This window comes from Nerophis lumbriciformis, linkage group LG07 (genome assembly GCF_033978685.3).
Source record: "Nerophis lumbriciformis linkage group LG07, RoL_Nlum_v2.1, whole genome shotgun sequence".
Taxonomy (NCBI): Eukaryota; Metazoa; Chordata; class Actinopteri; order Syngnathiformes; family Syngnathidae; genus Nerophis; species Nerophis lumbriciformis.
This window is the reverse complement of record NC_084554.2, coordinates 50,220,001-50,237,500: the sequence shown is the minus strand read 5'-3', so window position 1 is coordinate 50,237,500 and position 17,500 is coordinate 50,220,001. Positions and strand designations below refer to the sequence as shown.

At 38.6% G+C, this 17,500-nt stretch overlaps 1 protein-coding gene across 1 annotated transcript in view; it reads right to left on the bottom strand.

Annotated features, from left to right (window-relative positions):
- The window catches only part of dlec1 (DLEC1 cilia and flagella associated protein), a 70,767-nt gene extending 53,653 nt beyond the window's left edge, over window positions 1-17,114 (bottom strand). Inside the window, exons 1-8 of the mRNA XM_061964892.2 lie at window positions 16,397-17,114; window positions 12,359-12,481; window positions 12,134-12,290; window positions 8,005-8,118; window positions 7,748-7,914; window positions 3,972-4,165; window positions 3,821-3,905; window positions 3,663-3,750 (exon numbers count right to left, since the gene is read on the bottom strand). Coding sequence (XP_061820876.1) covers window positions 3,663-3,750; window positions 3,821-3,905; window positions 3,972-4,165; window positions 7,748-7,914; window positions 8,005-8,118; window positions 12,134-12,290; window positions 12,359-12,481; window positions 16,397-16,480 — 1,012 coding nt within the window. The 5' untranslated portion in view covers window positions 16,481-17,114. The remainder of the gene's footprint in view (window positions 1-3,662; window positions 3,751-3,820; window positions 3,906-3,971; window positions 4,166-7,747; window positions 7,915-8,004; window positions 8,119-12,133; window positions 12,291-12,358; window positions 12,482-16,396) is intronic.
- Window positions 17,115-17,500: the final 386 nt, after the last annotated feature.

Genomic DNA, 17,500 nt, shown 5'->3' with positions numbered 1-17,500 from the left:
AAAACCAACCAAAAAAGAACAGAAAACGAAACGACATCATCTGGTACAACCCCCCATACAGCAAAAACTAACATTGGACACAAATTCCTCAATCTGATTGACAAACACTTTCCCAAAGACAACACCCTAAGAAAAGTATTCAACAAGAACAACATTAAATTGAGCTACAGCTGTATGAACAATATACGACAAATTATCTCAAACCACAACAAAACAATTGCAAATGAACCGTCGGCCCCCGGACAGAGCGACTCCAAAACCAACAAAGCCTGCAACTGCCGAAAGAAACCTGATTGCCCTCTCAACGGGGGGTGCTTACAAACATCAGTTGTCTACCAATCCAAGGTAACACGCAAGGACATTAACACATCCGACACATATGTAGGATTAACTGAGGGAGAGTTCAAAACTAGATGGAACAATCACAAGGCTTCTTTCAGGAACCAAAACCTGCGGAATACCACAGAACTCAGCAAACACATTTGGGACCTCAAAGACAATAATGTTGAATATTCAATAACATGGCAAATTCTTGCATCCAGCACACCTTACAATAGTGGTAATAAAAGATGCAACCTATGCTTGAAAGAGAAACTGTTTATTGTTTACCGTCCAGACCTGTCATCCCTCAACAAGCGCAGCGAAATTGTAACAGCATGCCGCCACAGACGGAAACACCTCCTAGGTAACACATGAGCCAATCACCACGCCCCTACACCAGCCTGTACCCACCCACTCTGTGCCCTATATAAACCATGGTATGTGAATGCTCCCATTAAAATCTCCTGATGATTGAGGGAACCCCCTCATGAAACAGGCCTGTAGAGATTAAATAGTCTTGTGATTTTTTTTCCCCACACATACATATATATATATATATATATATATATATATATATAAACTGCATATATATATATATATATATATGTGTACCCCGCCTTCCGCCCGATTGTAGCTGAGATAGGCTCCAGCGCCCCCCGCGACCCCAAAGGGAATAAGCGGTAGAAAATGGATGGATGGATGGATGGGATATATATATATATATATATATATATATCAGTGACGTGCAGTCACTAGAGGCAGGTGAGGCGGGGCCTCACCTGCCATCATGGAAAGAAAAAAAATGTAAAAAGAAAAAAAAAAAATTAAATTGTTATATGTATCCAGTGATTATACTATAGAGTTATTTTCCATTTAACTTCACCAGTTTTGGATTATTTTTTATTCAAAATCGCTGAATTTTCACATTTGCCGTTCAAATACTGAGAAGAGACGGTGCGGTGAACAGCAGCCAGTTGAGGCACGTCACTCAGTGCCTCAACATGGATTCCGGACTCGGCTAACTGCTGGCCTGCTGTGCAGTGAGACTGTATTGCTATATGAACTATATTATACATTTCCATAGTTTAGTTAGCTGAGGTATATAATGTACAGTGTATTTTGTCAACAACTGTATGTGTGTAACGTATTTCTTGTGCTGAGCGATCATAAAACGGCTGCAAAAGACGCACTGGCTGAGGCTCCAGTAGCCCCGCCTCCTGCACCCCCGCCATAGAATTGTTATATCAACTAAAGCCCACACTTAAACTTCCCACGTGCAAGATTGAATCTATTTAAAAAAGTTATTTCATAAGAAGCCAAAAAGTGCAAAAACAATAATGTTGGTGTTGGAGGAGTTGTGAATGACTGCAGGGCCACAACATTAGGTACACCTGCAGACTGCAGGTGTATCTAATTCACAACTCCTCCAACACGAACATTATTGTTTTTGCACTTTTTGGCTTCTTATTAAATAACTTTTGTAACCTATTTTTATGGGATTTCCTCTTTGTGATGTTAAGTTCCTGTTATGCGCTGTTATGCAGTATATGCCTTGAGCTCTTATTTTGAAGGCACTAAGAGCGGAAGTGATGACACGTTGGAGTGGAGCGGAGGTTTTTGAAAGAAGGTAAATAAAGTGGCCCTCGTGTAAACTGGAGCCTCCGTGTTTGTTATTTTGTAGTTTCATACAGTCGACATTTATAAACCCTCGGTTATACTTTTTTAAATAGATTCAATCTTGCACGTGGAAAGTTTAAGTGAGGGCTTTAGTTGATATAACACTCCCGTCAGGGGGTGCATTAATCCAGCACAACAGCGGCGCATGGACTTCATTTATAAGTAAAGGTAAGACCATAATAACGTTTTTTTTATTAAATGTGCTTTTTTGTGTGCTACAGTTTGTATGTGTAAAGTTAAAGTTAAGTTAAAGTAGCAATGATTGTCACACACACACTAGGTGTAATGAAATTTGTCCTCTGCATTTGACCCATCCCTTGATCACCCCCTGGGAGGTGAGGGGAGCAGAGGGCAGCAGCGGCGCCGCGCCCGGGAATAATTTTTGGTGATTTAACCCCCAATTCCAACCCTTGATATTGAGTGCCAAGCAGGGAAGAATGCTGGTATGAGCTTTTAAACATAACCCGTTAACTGCTGCCAATCAAATGGTGAATAAGATACTCTTTAGGGTTCATATGTTTGTAAATCTGACTGTGATGAAGTCAGTGCCTCACCAGCCATCAACCTCTCTTATGTATGACTGCCATCATATTGCAGTCGACACGTATCTCTTATGTGTGACTGCCATCTATTGGTCACACTTATCATTTCACCATGTACCAAACACAATAGCTTTGAGGTCGGTAAGCACAACGTGGGCGTGGTCGGGGTGGGATGGGGGCGTGGTTAAAAGGGGAGGAGTATATTTACAGCTAGAATTCACCAAGTCAAGTATTTCATATATATATATATATATATATATATATATATATATATATATATATATATATATATATATATAAGAAATACTTGACGTTCAGTGAATTCTAGCTATATATATATATATATATATATATATATATATATATATATATATATATATATATATATATATATGTATATATATATATATATATATATATATTATTATTTATATATACATACATATATATATATATATACATATATATCCATTTATTTTATATATATATATAAAATAAATACTTGAATTTCAGTGTTCATTTATTTACACATATACACACACATAACACTCATCTACTCATTGTTGAGTTAAGGGTTGAATTGTCCATCCTTGTTCTATTCTCTGTCACTATTTTTCGAACCATGCTGAACACCCTCTCTGATGATGCATTGATGTATGGCACGCACAAAAGTGCTTTCATCAAATGCACTAGATGGCAGTATTGTCCTGTTTAAGAGTGTCACAACATTGCTGTTTACGGCAGACGAACTGCTTTACGGTATACAAAAAAGTGACTGCTGTTGTTGTGTGTTGTTGCCACGCTGGGAGGACGTTAATGAAACTGCCTAACAATAAACCCACATAAGAAACCAAGAACTCGCCCTCCATCATTCTATAGTTATAACGTGATTGGGCAGGTACGCTTTTTTATATTGTGGAGGACCTGAGTCCGCCTGAATTTTGGGAGATTTTCGGGAGAAAATTTGTCCCGGGAGGTTTTCGGGAGAGGCGCTGAATTTCGGGAGTCTCCCGGATAATCCGGGAGGGTTGGCAAGTATGGTAAAGGCAAACCTTTGGTAGATCCCAAGCATCTTTCAAAAACCGTTGGCCCAGACTGGCCTGGGACTTAGCGTGAGCTCACCGAGACCAATGGTGAAGTAGGAACTGCTGGGAGGAATGACTCGCACGTCGCGGGAAGACGACGTCACGTTTTTCAACTCCAGCGTTGTCTAGAAAAGGAGAAGACGGGACCGAAAGTGTCGTTGACGTCGTTTCAAATCGAGTGTAGCCTCGGCATACCTCGTACACGCGGCCCACGCTGTAGGTGGTAAAGACCACCAGCGCGGGTCTTGGCAGGAAGACTTGAACCGGATTCTCTTCGAGGCTTCAAAGAGTACGAAACATTCCGTCGTCAATGTCTTGTTAGTGTCATGTTTGAATAAGAGTGTACCTTTCCTCCTCCATCTCTTTCTTCCCCCCCTTGCAGCGGATGAGGGAAGCGTTACCCCTCTGCTGGGCTCCTGGGGAAAGGAAGCGCGGATTCTGTAGGGTGCGTTGCCGGTTTTTCATCTTCTGGAGTTTTTCGAAGCCCTCAGCCCGGTCCTTGGCAGTGGGCTCGCCCTTCCACTTTGGTGGAGGTTTGTCCTGGAGGTGATCGTAGGACAGAGATAGATTCAGATTCAGGTAGGTCTTTATTGTCATTGCACAAGTACAACAAAACTTTGTTTTCAGCACAAACCCGTTCAAGATTACACAAACAAACAGTGTACAGGGTTACAGAACAGGAACGCTGATGGGTCGCCCACAAGGCGCCCCGTAAAAGATGGGAAAAAGGTAAAACGCTGGTGAAAAAGGTAAGTAAAAAAATACAATCTAGACTGGGCTCCTAATGGGCCTAGTCTGGAGTGGGAAACAACCTCCATGCAATGCACACATGTTACATTTAATCAAGACAAACTTGCAACAGAGGGGCGGGGAGTTGGGACCCTGGAGGTCGACTGCTGCTATCAAGCACTGCCATCCGACCATCACCCCGAGGGGAAAGAAGCAGTGGTGAAGGCGTGGGGTGGGGGAGGGGAGGTGTGTACGTGTGTGCTCAATTGTCTTGGGTGTGATGATGTAATGTTTTTTATAGACTAAGGCCGATCTGCAAAAGTTCGACTCAAGGTGTCGTTGAGGAGGGAGGGAGGTCAAAAGCGTCCATCATTGAGGAGTCCTCGGGGGTGTTTTTCAGAACAGCCTGGTCCTGTTTTTCACAGCGTCAAGGCCATTCGAGGGAGTCAAATCGTAGATTAGGATGTTTGTTTTCCGCGAACAGACAAAACAATGACTTGTCTGTTCTATTCGTCCATGCTGGCTGCTCTCAAATTCAATTCAATTTTCCTTTTCAGCAAGCTTCTCCATGATGTGATCCGTCTTGCGATTCAGTTCAGAAATCGCCACAGTCTGTGTTCCCACAGCCCTGCCCAAACCATCCATTGCGACGAGAATGAGATTGATTTGTAAGATTACGGTCAGAATAATTGTGTATAAGTTATCACACAACTTTGTGTTCCGTTGAGTTCAGGTCCCCTGCGAGAAGACAAAAGCTGTCTTTCATCTTATCAAGCAAAAGGCCTGTAAAACTCCACTGTGTGCGCGATGGGATACGACATGGAGATGTCGGTTTCTTTGATCTATTGACAGCCACAGGAAGATCTACAAAGCGGAGAGGGAGCAGACCTGACGCAGCTCCAGGCACCTTTTCTTTGAACTGTTTATGACCGAGTGCAACAGCTGTTTACGACCCCACTCCCTTTAGAAACAGCTGCAGCAATGCAATCAGAAAAGGCCCAAATAAAAGAGGACGCGTGAAACTCCCTCGTCAGAGCGTGGTGGGAGACTGTACGAAGTTGCAGCCCATACGTTTCTCCTCATGAGCTAAATTGAATCCTGTCTGTTTGATTTCTTTGCTTCTTGTCTCGTCTAATAGAGGTCATCTGTGTTTGAACCTGACAATTACACATTACACCAGGGGTGCCCACACTTTTTTCTGCAGGCGAGCTACTTTTCAATTGACCAAGTTGAGGAGATACACATAAATCCCTTGGCCTGGCCACAGGTGTATAAAATTAAGCACTTAGGCATGGAGACTGTTTCTACAAACATTTGCGAAAGAATGGGCCGCTCTCAGTGATTTCCAGCGTGGAACTGTCATAGGATGCCACCTGTGCAACAAATCCAGTCGTGAAATTTCTGATGGACCAGTCTGGGTTTGGAGGTTGCCAGGAGAATGCTACATTTCGTAAAGACGTGCAGGTAACATCCAGGAAGAAATTATGTCGGCCAACCTTACAATGTGTTAAAACCATAAAGTGTTATAAAATGGTAAAAAAAAATGGAGTAGATGAGTTATTGTGATGTAGAGAAATTACATTTTGACCAATTCTAATTTGACATAAAATGTTGATGTTCCCCTTAAGACACACGTAATAAAGGTGTTTGATGTTTTTGATGCCTTTTTTCTCCTTTGCCTGCAATACGTCTCCTCTGCGTACCGGTCAAAACTTCCAATTTTGGAAGGGAAAACACTGTTGTTGTCCTGCTTTCCTGGCGTCTTATTGGTCTTTTTTGTTTGTTTTCGCTACTGCAGCGATGGAGTCATACGACAAGCCTTAGTCCGCGACACTCGCAGTGTGGGCTCCTTAAAAGGAGCGCCAAATATGTAAACAGTGAGCAAATATCTTGACAAATATGAGATGATTATATAATTATTTTTATTTTTTTTCATTTATTTATTTATTTCAGGCAATGACATAAAAATTAAATTAAATTAAATTAAATTAAATTAAATTAAATTAAATTAAATTAAATTAAATTAACTCTAAAGGCTTAGTGGCCACATGCGTGAACAGCACTTTTTAGCTCTTATTTCCAAAATTGTGTACACTACTGAATTGGGGTCTTATGGCCGCTTATGTGGACACTTATACTGCCATCTGGTGGTGTCAGAAGAGTATAACATACAATGGAATTTGGGGGAAAAAAGTGTAAAAATAAGAATTAGCAGGTCACTAAACATGAAGTACACATTTGTGTACTTATGGACTAAGTACATCATATCAAAAGATGATTCTTAGTTTTTATTCTAATTATGGTCCAATAAGCCCAAATAGGAAAGAGAAACAAAAAAAAGCATGTAAATAAAACAGCTTGGGCCTTAAGAGGTTAAAGACGTGCAGGCAGCAGCTCACACATTCTCATACTTTCTATAACATCCAGGAGGAAATTATGTCAGCCATGTTGAAAAATGTCTCAACTATAATCTACGTGAAGGAGCTCACAGTTTTTTTTTATAGAAATGTTGACAATATTTCAGGAGGAAACCTTAACATGTTTTTAAACCATAAAGTGTTATAAAATGGTATAGATGAGTTATTGTGATGTAGAGAAATGACATATTTGACCGATTATTATTTTGAAATAAAATGTTGATGGTCTTCTTGGACAAATGTGTTTGATGTTTTTTGATGCTGAATTAAACCACAACATCAAACATTATGTCACTACTGGTTCCTGAAAAATAATGTTCAAAAAACAACTTAAAGCCTTGTTTACAGACATATAATATTCATGTTTAAATTGCTTTTACTGTAAATAAATATCACTTTTCTCCTTGACTACAGTATTTTTCGGAGTATAAGTCGCTCCGGAGTATAAGTCGCTCCGGAGTATAAGTCGCACCGGCCGAAAATGCATAATAAAGAAGGAAAAAAACATATATAAGTCGCATTTTGGGGGGAAATGTATTTGATAAAAGCCAACACCAAGAATAGACATTTGAAAGGCAATTTAAAATAAATAAAGAATAGTAAACAACAGGCTGAATAAGTGTACGTTATATGAGGCATAAATAACCAACTGGTATGTTAACGTAACATATTATGGTAAGAGTCATTCAAATAACTATAACATATAGAACATGCTATACGTTTACCAAACAATCTGTCACTCCTAATCGCTAAATCCCATGAAATCTTATACGTCTAGTCTCTTACGTGAATGAGATAAATAATATTATTTGATATTTTACGCTAATGTGTTAATAATTTCACACATAAGTCGCTCCTGAGTATAAGTCGCACCCAAACTATGAAAAAAACTGCGACTTATAGTCCGAAAAATACGGTACTAATAATCGGCATCGGCCCAAAAAAAAATCGCTCGATCTCCAACACCAACTCTCACCTCGTTGGACGCCATCTTGCACTTGGAAGCCACTGAGCTACAATCCAGAGTCTGGTTGGGCTCAGACTCGTTCTTCATCTTCCTCAGGGCGCCACAAGCGTCCTGCATCTGGTCAGCCTGTGTGCGCATGGTGAAGGCCACGGTCGGTCTGGTGAGATCCGGCTTTACTTGAGAGGAAAAGGGACAAAAAGAGAGCTCAGGAGCAAAATAAGACTCGACCTCGACCTTTAAAAAAAGTGACAGGAGGTCAAAAGTACCGACTGCTGGAGCCTTCATTTGTATCTTCTGTGGTGTTATATAATCCATAGGCGAAAGCAGGTTGTTGGTTTGGATCAGACTTTCATCAATGTGCCAGATGAAGGCTGACCTGACTGAAAGACAGAAAAGAAGTCAAGCGTGGTTATATATGGTGTCATATATACAGTGGTGGTCAAAAGTTTACATACACTTGTAAAGAACATCATGTCATGGCTGTCTTGAGTTTCCAATCATTTCTACAAGTCTTATTTTTTTGTGATGTAGTGATTGGAGCACATACTTGTTGGTCATAAAAAACATTCATGAATTTGCTTCTTTTATGAATTTATTATGGGACTACTGAAAATGTGCTGGGTCAAAAGTATACATACAGCAATGTTTATATTTGCTTACATGTCCCTTGGCAGGTTTACCTGCAATAAGGCGCTTTTGGTAGCCATCCACAAGCTTCTGCTTGAATTTTTGACCACTCCTCTTGACAAAATGATTGCAGTTCAGCTAAATTTGTTGGTTTTCTGACATGGACTTGTTTCTTCAGCATTGTCCAAAAGTCCGGACTTTGGGAAGGCCATTCTAAAACCTTCATTCTAGCCTGATTTAGCCATTCCTTTACACGTGTGTTTGGGGTCATTGTCCTGTTGGAACACCCAACTGCGCCCAAGACCCAACCTCCGGGCTGATGACTTTAGCTTGTCCTGAAGAATTTGGAGGTAATCCTCCTTTTTCATTGTCCCATTTAAAGCACCAGTTCCATTGGCAGCAAAACAGGCCCAGTGCATAATACTACCACCACCATGCTTGACGGTAGACATGGTTTTCCTGGGATTAAAGGCCTCACCTTTTCTCCTCCAAACATATTGCTGGGTATTGTGGCTGTCATGATCCGTGGCCCGGATCATGTTTTGTTTAGTTATGTTCTGTTAGTTTTAGACTAGTTTTGTGCACCTCTGGGTTAGTTTTGGTTTCCATGGGTACTAATTGGGTTCACCTGCCTCTGGTTAGTGGTCGGCACGCTCACCTGCTGTCGAGCACTAATCAGAGATATTTATTCACCTTTCTCGCCACGCTCAGTCTGGCTTCGTTGTTTGCCGAATGCAACAGTTACGTTGGGTAAATTCCTTGTCTTCTATGCTTCTTGATTCCTGTGCTAAGTCTCGCCTTAGCTTCCCGTGCGATCGGCCTGCTTCTTGTTTGTTTTTCGTCTGTTTTGATTGACTGTGTATGATTTATGGAGAATAAATCATCTCCTACCTTCACGCTTTGTCCGGAGTTGTCCGTCTGCATCCTGGAAGAACGACCCCGCAGTAAGATGCGACCCCCACGTGACAGTGGCCAAACAGCTCAATTTTTGTTTCATCACAGAACTTTCCTTCAGAAGGTCTTATCTTGTCAGATGAAACAAAAATAGAGCTGTTTGGCCACAATACTGCCAATGGAACTGGTGCTTTACAGAGAGTAAATGGGACAATGAAAAAGGAGGATTACCTCCAAATTCTTCAGGACAAGCTAAAATCATCAGCCCGGAGGTTTGGTAGTTGGCGCAGTTGGGTGTTCCAACAGGACAATGACCCCAAACACGTCAGAAGATGTCAGATTCAAACACTGATTACATCTATTAAACAAGACAAGAGGCAAAGAATCAAACAGAGACAGAATTCAATTTGGACTCAATATATTGAGGAGGGTCGCCTTTACACTGTACCCTTGTACAGTATCTTAGCACGCTCTGCCAAAAGATGGCATGCCTCCTTCTTTTATTTTGGACCCTCCCCGACCACATGGCCACGGCTGTTTCCAAAAGACAAAGGTCGCAAAAAGTTCACAGAAAAGGTCAGTTCAAAAAGAGGTCCATAAAATAGTTCAAAAAGAGTTTGTCTGGAAATTGGGCAGATCCTGTCTGTTGATTACCATACATGAGAGAAAACAGAAAACCCTTCATGTGGCTCTCCCCCTTACACAGTGGAGTTTTACGAGCATTCTTCTTGGTAGGTTTCAAACACAGCTCCCGTCCTTTTGCCTGGAACTCATTTCAACACAAAGTTTTTTGTGATAACTTACAATTATTCTAACAAAAGTGGTAAAGGAATGGCTAAATCAGGCTAGAATGAAGGTTTTAGAATGGCCTTTTCAAAGTCCTGACTTAAACGTGTGGACAATGCTGAAGAAACAAGTCCATGTCAGAAAAGCAACACATTTAGCTGAACTGCACCAATTTTGTCAAGAGGGGTGGTCAAAAATTCAAGCTGAAGCTTGCCAGAAGCTTGTGCATGGCTACCAAAAGTGCCTTATTGCAGTGAAACTTGCCAAGGGACATGTAAGCAAATATTAACGTTGCTGTACGTATACTTTTGACCCAGCACATTTTCAGTAGACCCATAATAAATTCATAAAAGAACCAAAACTTCATGAATGTTTTTTTGTGAGCAACAAGTATGTGCTCCAATCACTCTATCACAAAAAAATAAGAGTTGTAGAAATGATTGGAAACTCAAGACAGCCATGACCAGAGGTGGGTAGAGTAGCCAGAAATTGTACTCAAGTAAGAGTACTGTTACTTTAGAGATTTATTACTCAAGTAAAAGTAAGGAGTAGTCACCCAAATATTTACTTGAGTAAAAGTAAAAAGTATGTTGTGAAAAAACTACTCAAGTACTGAGTAACTGATGAGTAACATACACACTCATATCACACATATATATATATATATATATATATATATATATATATATATATATATATATATATATATATATATATATATATATATATATATATATATATATACATATACATTGATATATACAGTATATAATTTATATGTATTTATTTTGCTGTTTTTGTTTACATGTTAAAGGTGTTTTAATGAATATACATGCATGTTTAACATATAGATTCCTTTCTTTCATGAAGACTAGAATATAAGTTGGTGTATTACCTGATTCTGATGACTTGCGTTGATTGTAATCAGACAGTAGTGATGATAACGTCCACGTTTTCAAATGGAGGAGAAGAAAAGTTCCTCCTTTCTGTCTAATACCACATGAAAGTGGTGGGTTTTTGGCATCTTATTTGTCCAGCTTCCATATTCTTTTTTATACACTTTACAAGAAATATATTGGCGTCAAACTCCGTAGCTTACTAGCTTGTTTGCGCTGGCTTTTGGAGACTCTTATTGTGAAAGCGCAGGTGCGATGGAGCGGCACTTTTATTGTGAAGACAGGAACGTCCTCATGTGCGGTCAGTCTTTAGGCTTTTGACGGGATGTACGGTTGAAATAAAAAAGTCTCTTTTTTCCTTCACACTTTTGATTGATTGATTGATTGGAACTTTTATTATTAGATTGCACAGTACAGTACTTTTATTATTAGATTGCACAGTACAGTACACATTCCGTACAGTACAGTACAGTACAGTACAGTACAGTACAGTACAGTACAGTACTTTTATTAGTAGATTGCACAGTACAGTACACATTCCGTACAATTGACCACTAAATGGTAACACCCCAATAAGTTTTTCAACTTGTTTAAGTCAGGTCATGTGACCACCTGGCTCTGTTTGATTGGTCCAACGTCACCAGTGACTGCATCTGATTGGTGGAACGGAGTGAAACGTCACCAGTAAGGCAGGCACTTTGAAGGTCTGTCTGACAGACCAAAACAAACAAAGCGTGCATTAACAGATCGATAAAAATTAGTAGCGAGTAGCGAGCTGAATGTAGATAAAAGTAGCGGAGTAAAAGTAGCGTTTCTTCTCTATAAATATACTTAAGTAAAAGTAAAAGTATGTTGCATTAAAACTACTCTTAGAAGTACAATTTATCCCAAAAGGTACTCAAGTAGATGTAACGGAGTAAATGTAGCGCGTTACTACCCACCTCTGGCCATGACATGATGTTCTTTACAAGTGTATGTACACTTTTGACCACGACTGTACACATGCACACGTGTGTGGTGTCTTCCACGGTTGGTTCAACGTAGACACACCTCAGAATGTATTACACGCATGCACTTCTGAATGCATGGGTTTGTGCTGAAAATGTCATTTATTTTGCAATGACATGAGACAGCTTCGTCTTCTTCTTCAAATATGACAAAAAAAGAGTAAAAAGGTTTGCACTTAACACACCTGTTGGGAGAGCCTGGAAATTCTGGACATCTCTGAACTCCTCCTTCATCCTCTCCAAGGCTCGTCTCTCTGTGGCGGCCGCCCGAGCCCGGGCCTGAATGATGTGCCGCTCCAGCACATTTGCCTCGTTTATGCAACGGTTGTATTCGGAACGGACCTGCGACATCGGGACAGGTTCATGTGATCATCCCATATCATCCTTTCATGGCACAGAGTTTGACGGACCTGTTGGAGCTCTGCAATATGTCTGGTGTGGAAGCTGCTTCTCCCCTTGGTCTTGATTAGGTTGCACGGGGTGACTTGTTTGTAAAGGTCCTTGAAGATGCTCGCCAACACTGGAGAAATATCCTGGAAGGGATGGAAGGAAGATGGTAAGGTCAAGCCCAAAACCAGTCATACACTTTACAAATTGTCAGTTATTTCAAATCAGGGGTGTCTAAACTTTTTCCACTGAGGGCTGCAACATGAAAAATTAAAGCATCTTGATATTTTTCATTTTCAAAACCAATACAATATATATATATATATATATATATATATATATTTTTTTTTTTTTTTTTTTTTTATTATTTTTTTTTTTTTTAACCTTCGGGACTTTCCTCAAGGTTTGTCTCGGGTACCCACAATGGTCTCAGGCATTAAAAAGGTTACATGTCCGTCCGCACGTACAAAAATATAAATATATATTTGTATTATCTAAGACTTAAATCTCTAGATCAGGGGTCGGCAACCCAAAATGTTGAAAGAGCCATATTGGACCAAAAATACCAAAAAAAAATCTGTCTGGAGCCGCAAAAAATTAAAAGCCATATTACATACAGATAGTGTGTCATGAGATATAAATTGAATTAAGAGGACTTAAAGGAAACTAAATTACCTCAAATATAGCTACAAATGAGGCATTATGATGCAATATGTACATATAGCTAGCCTAAATAGCATGTTAGCATCGATTAGCTCACAGTCATGCAGTGACCAAATATGTCTGATTAGCACTCCAACAAGTCAATAACATCAACAAAACTCACCTTTCATGCACAACCTTAAACGTTTGGTGGACAAAATGAGACAGAAAAAGAAGTGGCATAAAACACGTCCTAGAAAGTCGGAGAAAGTTATACATGTAAACAAACTATGGTGAGTTCAAGGACCGCCAAAATTAGTAGGACAAAACGGCGCTCGCCAAATACTCGAATCAGTGAAGCATGTTTAATATAAACAGTGTGCTTTATAACAATTAGGGAGGTTTGTGTCATGTTTGTCCTCCTACAGAAACCATATTAAAACAAAAAATAGATTTTTTTCCCCTCATCTTTTTCCATTTTTCATACATTTCTGAAAAAGCTCCAGAGAGCCACTAGGGCGGCGCTAAAGAGCCGCATGCGGCTCTAGAGCCGCAGGTTGCCGACCCCTGCTCTAGATCAACTTCAAATCTATTTGTCAATGTAAAGTTACACAATTTTTGTGTTTAAAGCTTTTTTTGGGGGGGCAAAGAAAACCCCCATTTTTATGGCAAACACAGAAAATAGTGAAGTGAAGTGAATTATATTTATATAGCGCTTTTCTCTAGTGACTCAAAGCGCTTTACATAGTGAAAACCCAATATCTAAGTTACATTTAAACCAATGTGGGTGGCACTGGGAGCAGGTGGGTAAAGAGTCTAGGATGGCGGAAGCGGGAATCGAACCTGGAACCCTCAAGTTGCTGGCACGGCCACTCTACCAACCGAGCTATACCGCCCCAAAATATGCAATATATCTGTCAGAAAAATTGTATGTAAATTATCAAAAAACTTTCCGTTCTGAGTTCCCAATGAACAGACAAGAGGCTGTCTTTGTTGCACCAAGCAAAGGCTTGGAAAATTCCATTGTGTACGATGGGAGGAGACGGGAGGGGGGTTATCTATTGTCATCGAAGACCTGCCCAGGCTGAAGCCAGGACCAGTCCAAGCCCGAGGCATTTTTTTCTTTTGTGTTAATTGTGACCGAAAACAATGACTGTTTACATACTCCCCATTCTTTTGGAAGCATGTGTTGTTGTGTAAACATTGAATATCCAAATAAAGGAGGGGACGTAAACCTTTTTCGTCAGAGCGTGGGTGACACTGTAAGAGGTCTGCCTCTGTTTGATTCTTTGCTTCTTGTCTTGTTTAATAGATGTCATCAGTGTTTGAACCTGACAATATCCTTCCAAAAAAATGTTCAAGTGTAATAATTGATAAGTAATTGGAGCCTTAAATAGGTCAATAATTCATAACATTGATTTTAATTATTATTATTTTTTGAGCAAAAACAAATATTAGTCTTTCAAAAAGTCCCACTCATAGAAGTGTTAAAAATAAGTCAAATATTATGTCTTTTTTTTTTTACCTTCAACACTTCAATCTCTAGATCAACTTCAGATCTATTTGTTGAATTCAAGTTTGTTTTTTTTAAAATGTATTTCCAATTTGTTTGCTTTATGCCCTTTTTGTCAAAGAAAACTGTTTTTATAGGGCAAACACACAAAATATGCAATATTTCCCCCAAAAAATATTTCATAGAGGAATATTTGATGTGAAGTAAGTGTAGCCTTAAATAGATCAATAATTCATAACAACATTGATTTTAATTCATTATTATTTTTTGATCAGTTTTTTTTTTATATTGGTGTTTCAAAAAGTCCCACTCATAGAAGTGTTAAAAATAAGTCAAATATTATATGTAATTTTTTTTACCTTAAACACTTAAATCTCTAGATCAACTTCAGATTTATTTGTTGAATTCAAGTTGTTTTTGTTTTTTTTAATTTCCAATTTGTTTGCTTTATGCCCTTTTTGTCAAAGAAAACTGTTTTTATATGGCAAACACAAAAAATATGCAATATTTCCCCCAAAAAATATTTCAAAGAGGAATATTTGATGTGAAGTAATTGTAGCTTTAAATAGATCAATAATTCATAACAACATTGATTTTAATTCATTATTATTTTTTGATCAGTTTTTTTTATATATTGGTGTTTCAAAAAGGCCCACTCATAGAAGTGTTAAAAATAAGTCAAATATTATATGTAATTTTTTTTTTTACCTTCAACACTAAAATTTCTAGATCAACAACAGATATATTAGTTGAATTCAAGTTTTTATAAAAAATTGTTTCCATTTCCCTTTTTTGTCAAAGAAAACTGTTTTTATATGGCAAACACACAAATATGCAATATTTTCCCCAAAAATATTTCAAAGTAGAATACTTGATGTGAAGTAATTGTAGCCTTAAATAGATCAATAATTCATAACAACATTTATTGCAATGCATTATTTTTTGAGCAGTTTTTTTTATTTTTTTAAATTGGTGTTTCAAAAGAGCCCACTCATAGAAGTGTTACAAATAAGTCATATATTATATGTAATGTTTTTACCTCATCAGATCTTTTTGTTGAGTTCAAGTTTAAAAAAAAAAGTTTTCCCGTTTGTTTGCTTTATGCCTTTTTTTTTTCAAAGAAAACAATTTTTATATGGCAAACACAGAAAATATGCAATATTTTCCCCAAAAAATATTTCAAAGAGGAATATTTGATGTGAAGTAATTGAAGCCTTGAATTGGTCAATAATTCATAACAACATTATTATTTTTTGAGCATTTTTTTTCTTCTTAATATTGGTTCATTATTTTTTGAGCAGTTTTTAAAAAACAATATTGGTGTTTCAAACACCTTTTTTGTCAAAGAAAACTATTTTCAAATGGCAAACACAGAAAATATGAAATATTTTCCCCAAAAAATATATCAAACTTGATCAATAATTCACAAAACATTTATTTTTATTAATTAATATTGAGGGACAGGTGGTAGAAAATGGATGGACGGATGGAACATTTTTGGAGCAATGACAGCTTTAAGAAGAAAAAAAACAGCCTTTGTGTTATTTGTGTCAACATTACAACTTGTTCTCGTTACATTTCACCTATTTGCTCTTTTCGTCCACTTTTTTATGTTTTTCTTTTTTTTTTTATAGTATTTTTAGAATGTGCCATGGGCCTCAAAAATGTACCTGCGGACCACAAATGGCCCCTGAGCTGCACATTGGGACAACCCCGTTTTAAATCAACCACAAAGTTTTCTCCTTCATTCAAAACGACACAGGCATCTCTCCAGGAGTTTCATCATTGCAGAAAAACAAGTTTGATCAGCTGTCACTTTAAGTTTGAACAACAAAATGTTGAATCAATATTTGCCAAGGGAATAAATCATTTCAGGGTTGACTTTGTGTGCGTGTGTACTTTTTACCTGTGATTTAGCGGAGGCGGCTGTGTGACTGTCCATAGACGGATCACAATGTGACCCTTGGGGCTCCTGCGGCTCCTGCAGCATGACTGACGCTGCTGCTCACTGCTCCCCTCACCTCCCAGGAGGGTGGAAAAAGGGGAGAGTGTGTGACTATCAGTGGTACTTTAACTTTAACTCTCAAATGTACACAAAATACACCGGCGAGCGAGCTAAATTACTATTTGGGCTAAGTTAGTCCACGTATTAGACTTGATTTTAAGTTACGGGGGCGCCAAACATGTGTAGTTTCTTACATCCGGAGTAAACTATGACGTCACAAGGCCCGTCACCGGTTGTTATGACGACCGCCGCGACTGTACATTCGTCTAATAACCTGCACCAAGAGGCGCTTGTAGTGTAAACTTGTAATAATGTTTCAATCACTTGGTTCGAAACACTTAGTTTAAAATTAAGATGTCAGTAGTACTAAATTATACTTATTTTCTGTACCTACCGCTTGTGGCGCAATGCATTGTGGGATACCCTAATCGAAACATTGGAACACGTCCGAGTATTTAACCGGTGTTTTACTCGTTTTAGTACCCTGAGTAAAGTACGAATCAACACAAAATACGACTTTGAACAAGGGAGAGCTACCGAAAGACGGATTGAAAGCGTAAACGTTTGAATTGTAGGCCGATGCTACTTGCTAATGCTAACCTAGCGGACGTCACCTGGCAGCCATTTTTTGCGTGTGTTAAGTTGCCATGACAACGAGTACGGCAAGCGACGAGGAATAAAACACCTAGCCCTTATTCTCCACTGAGCAAATATACATTTAAAAAAATACACAGTTTAATGATTGGGTTTATGGACGTAAATCATTTTGACTTAAATTGGTATTATTATCTGACTAGTTTTTCATTTTTAACAACACTACAATATAGAGATAGGATTTACGGCTCTTAGAATAAAATAGTATTTTCTTTATTGCCGGACCCTGTGGAGCCGTTCAAAAGGCTGGCTCGTTATTGTAGTAAGTTTTTGTTTTCTAGTATCATATATACAATAAGATATGGATCGAAATCATTTATTTACACAAATTTTATTCCATTTGGTTGAATT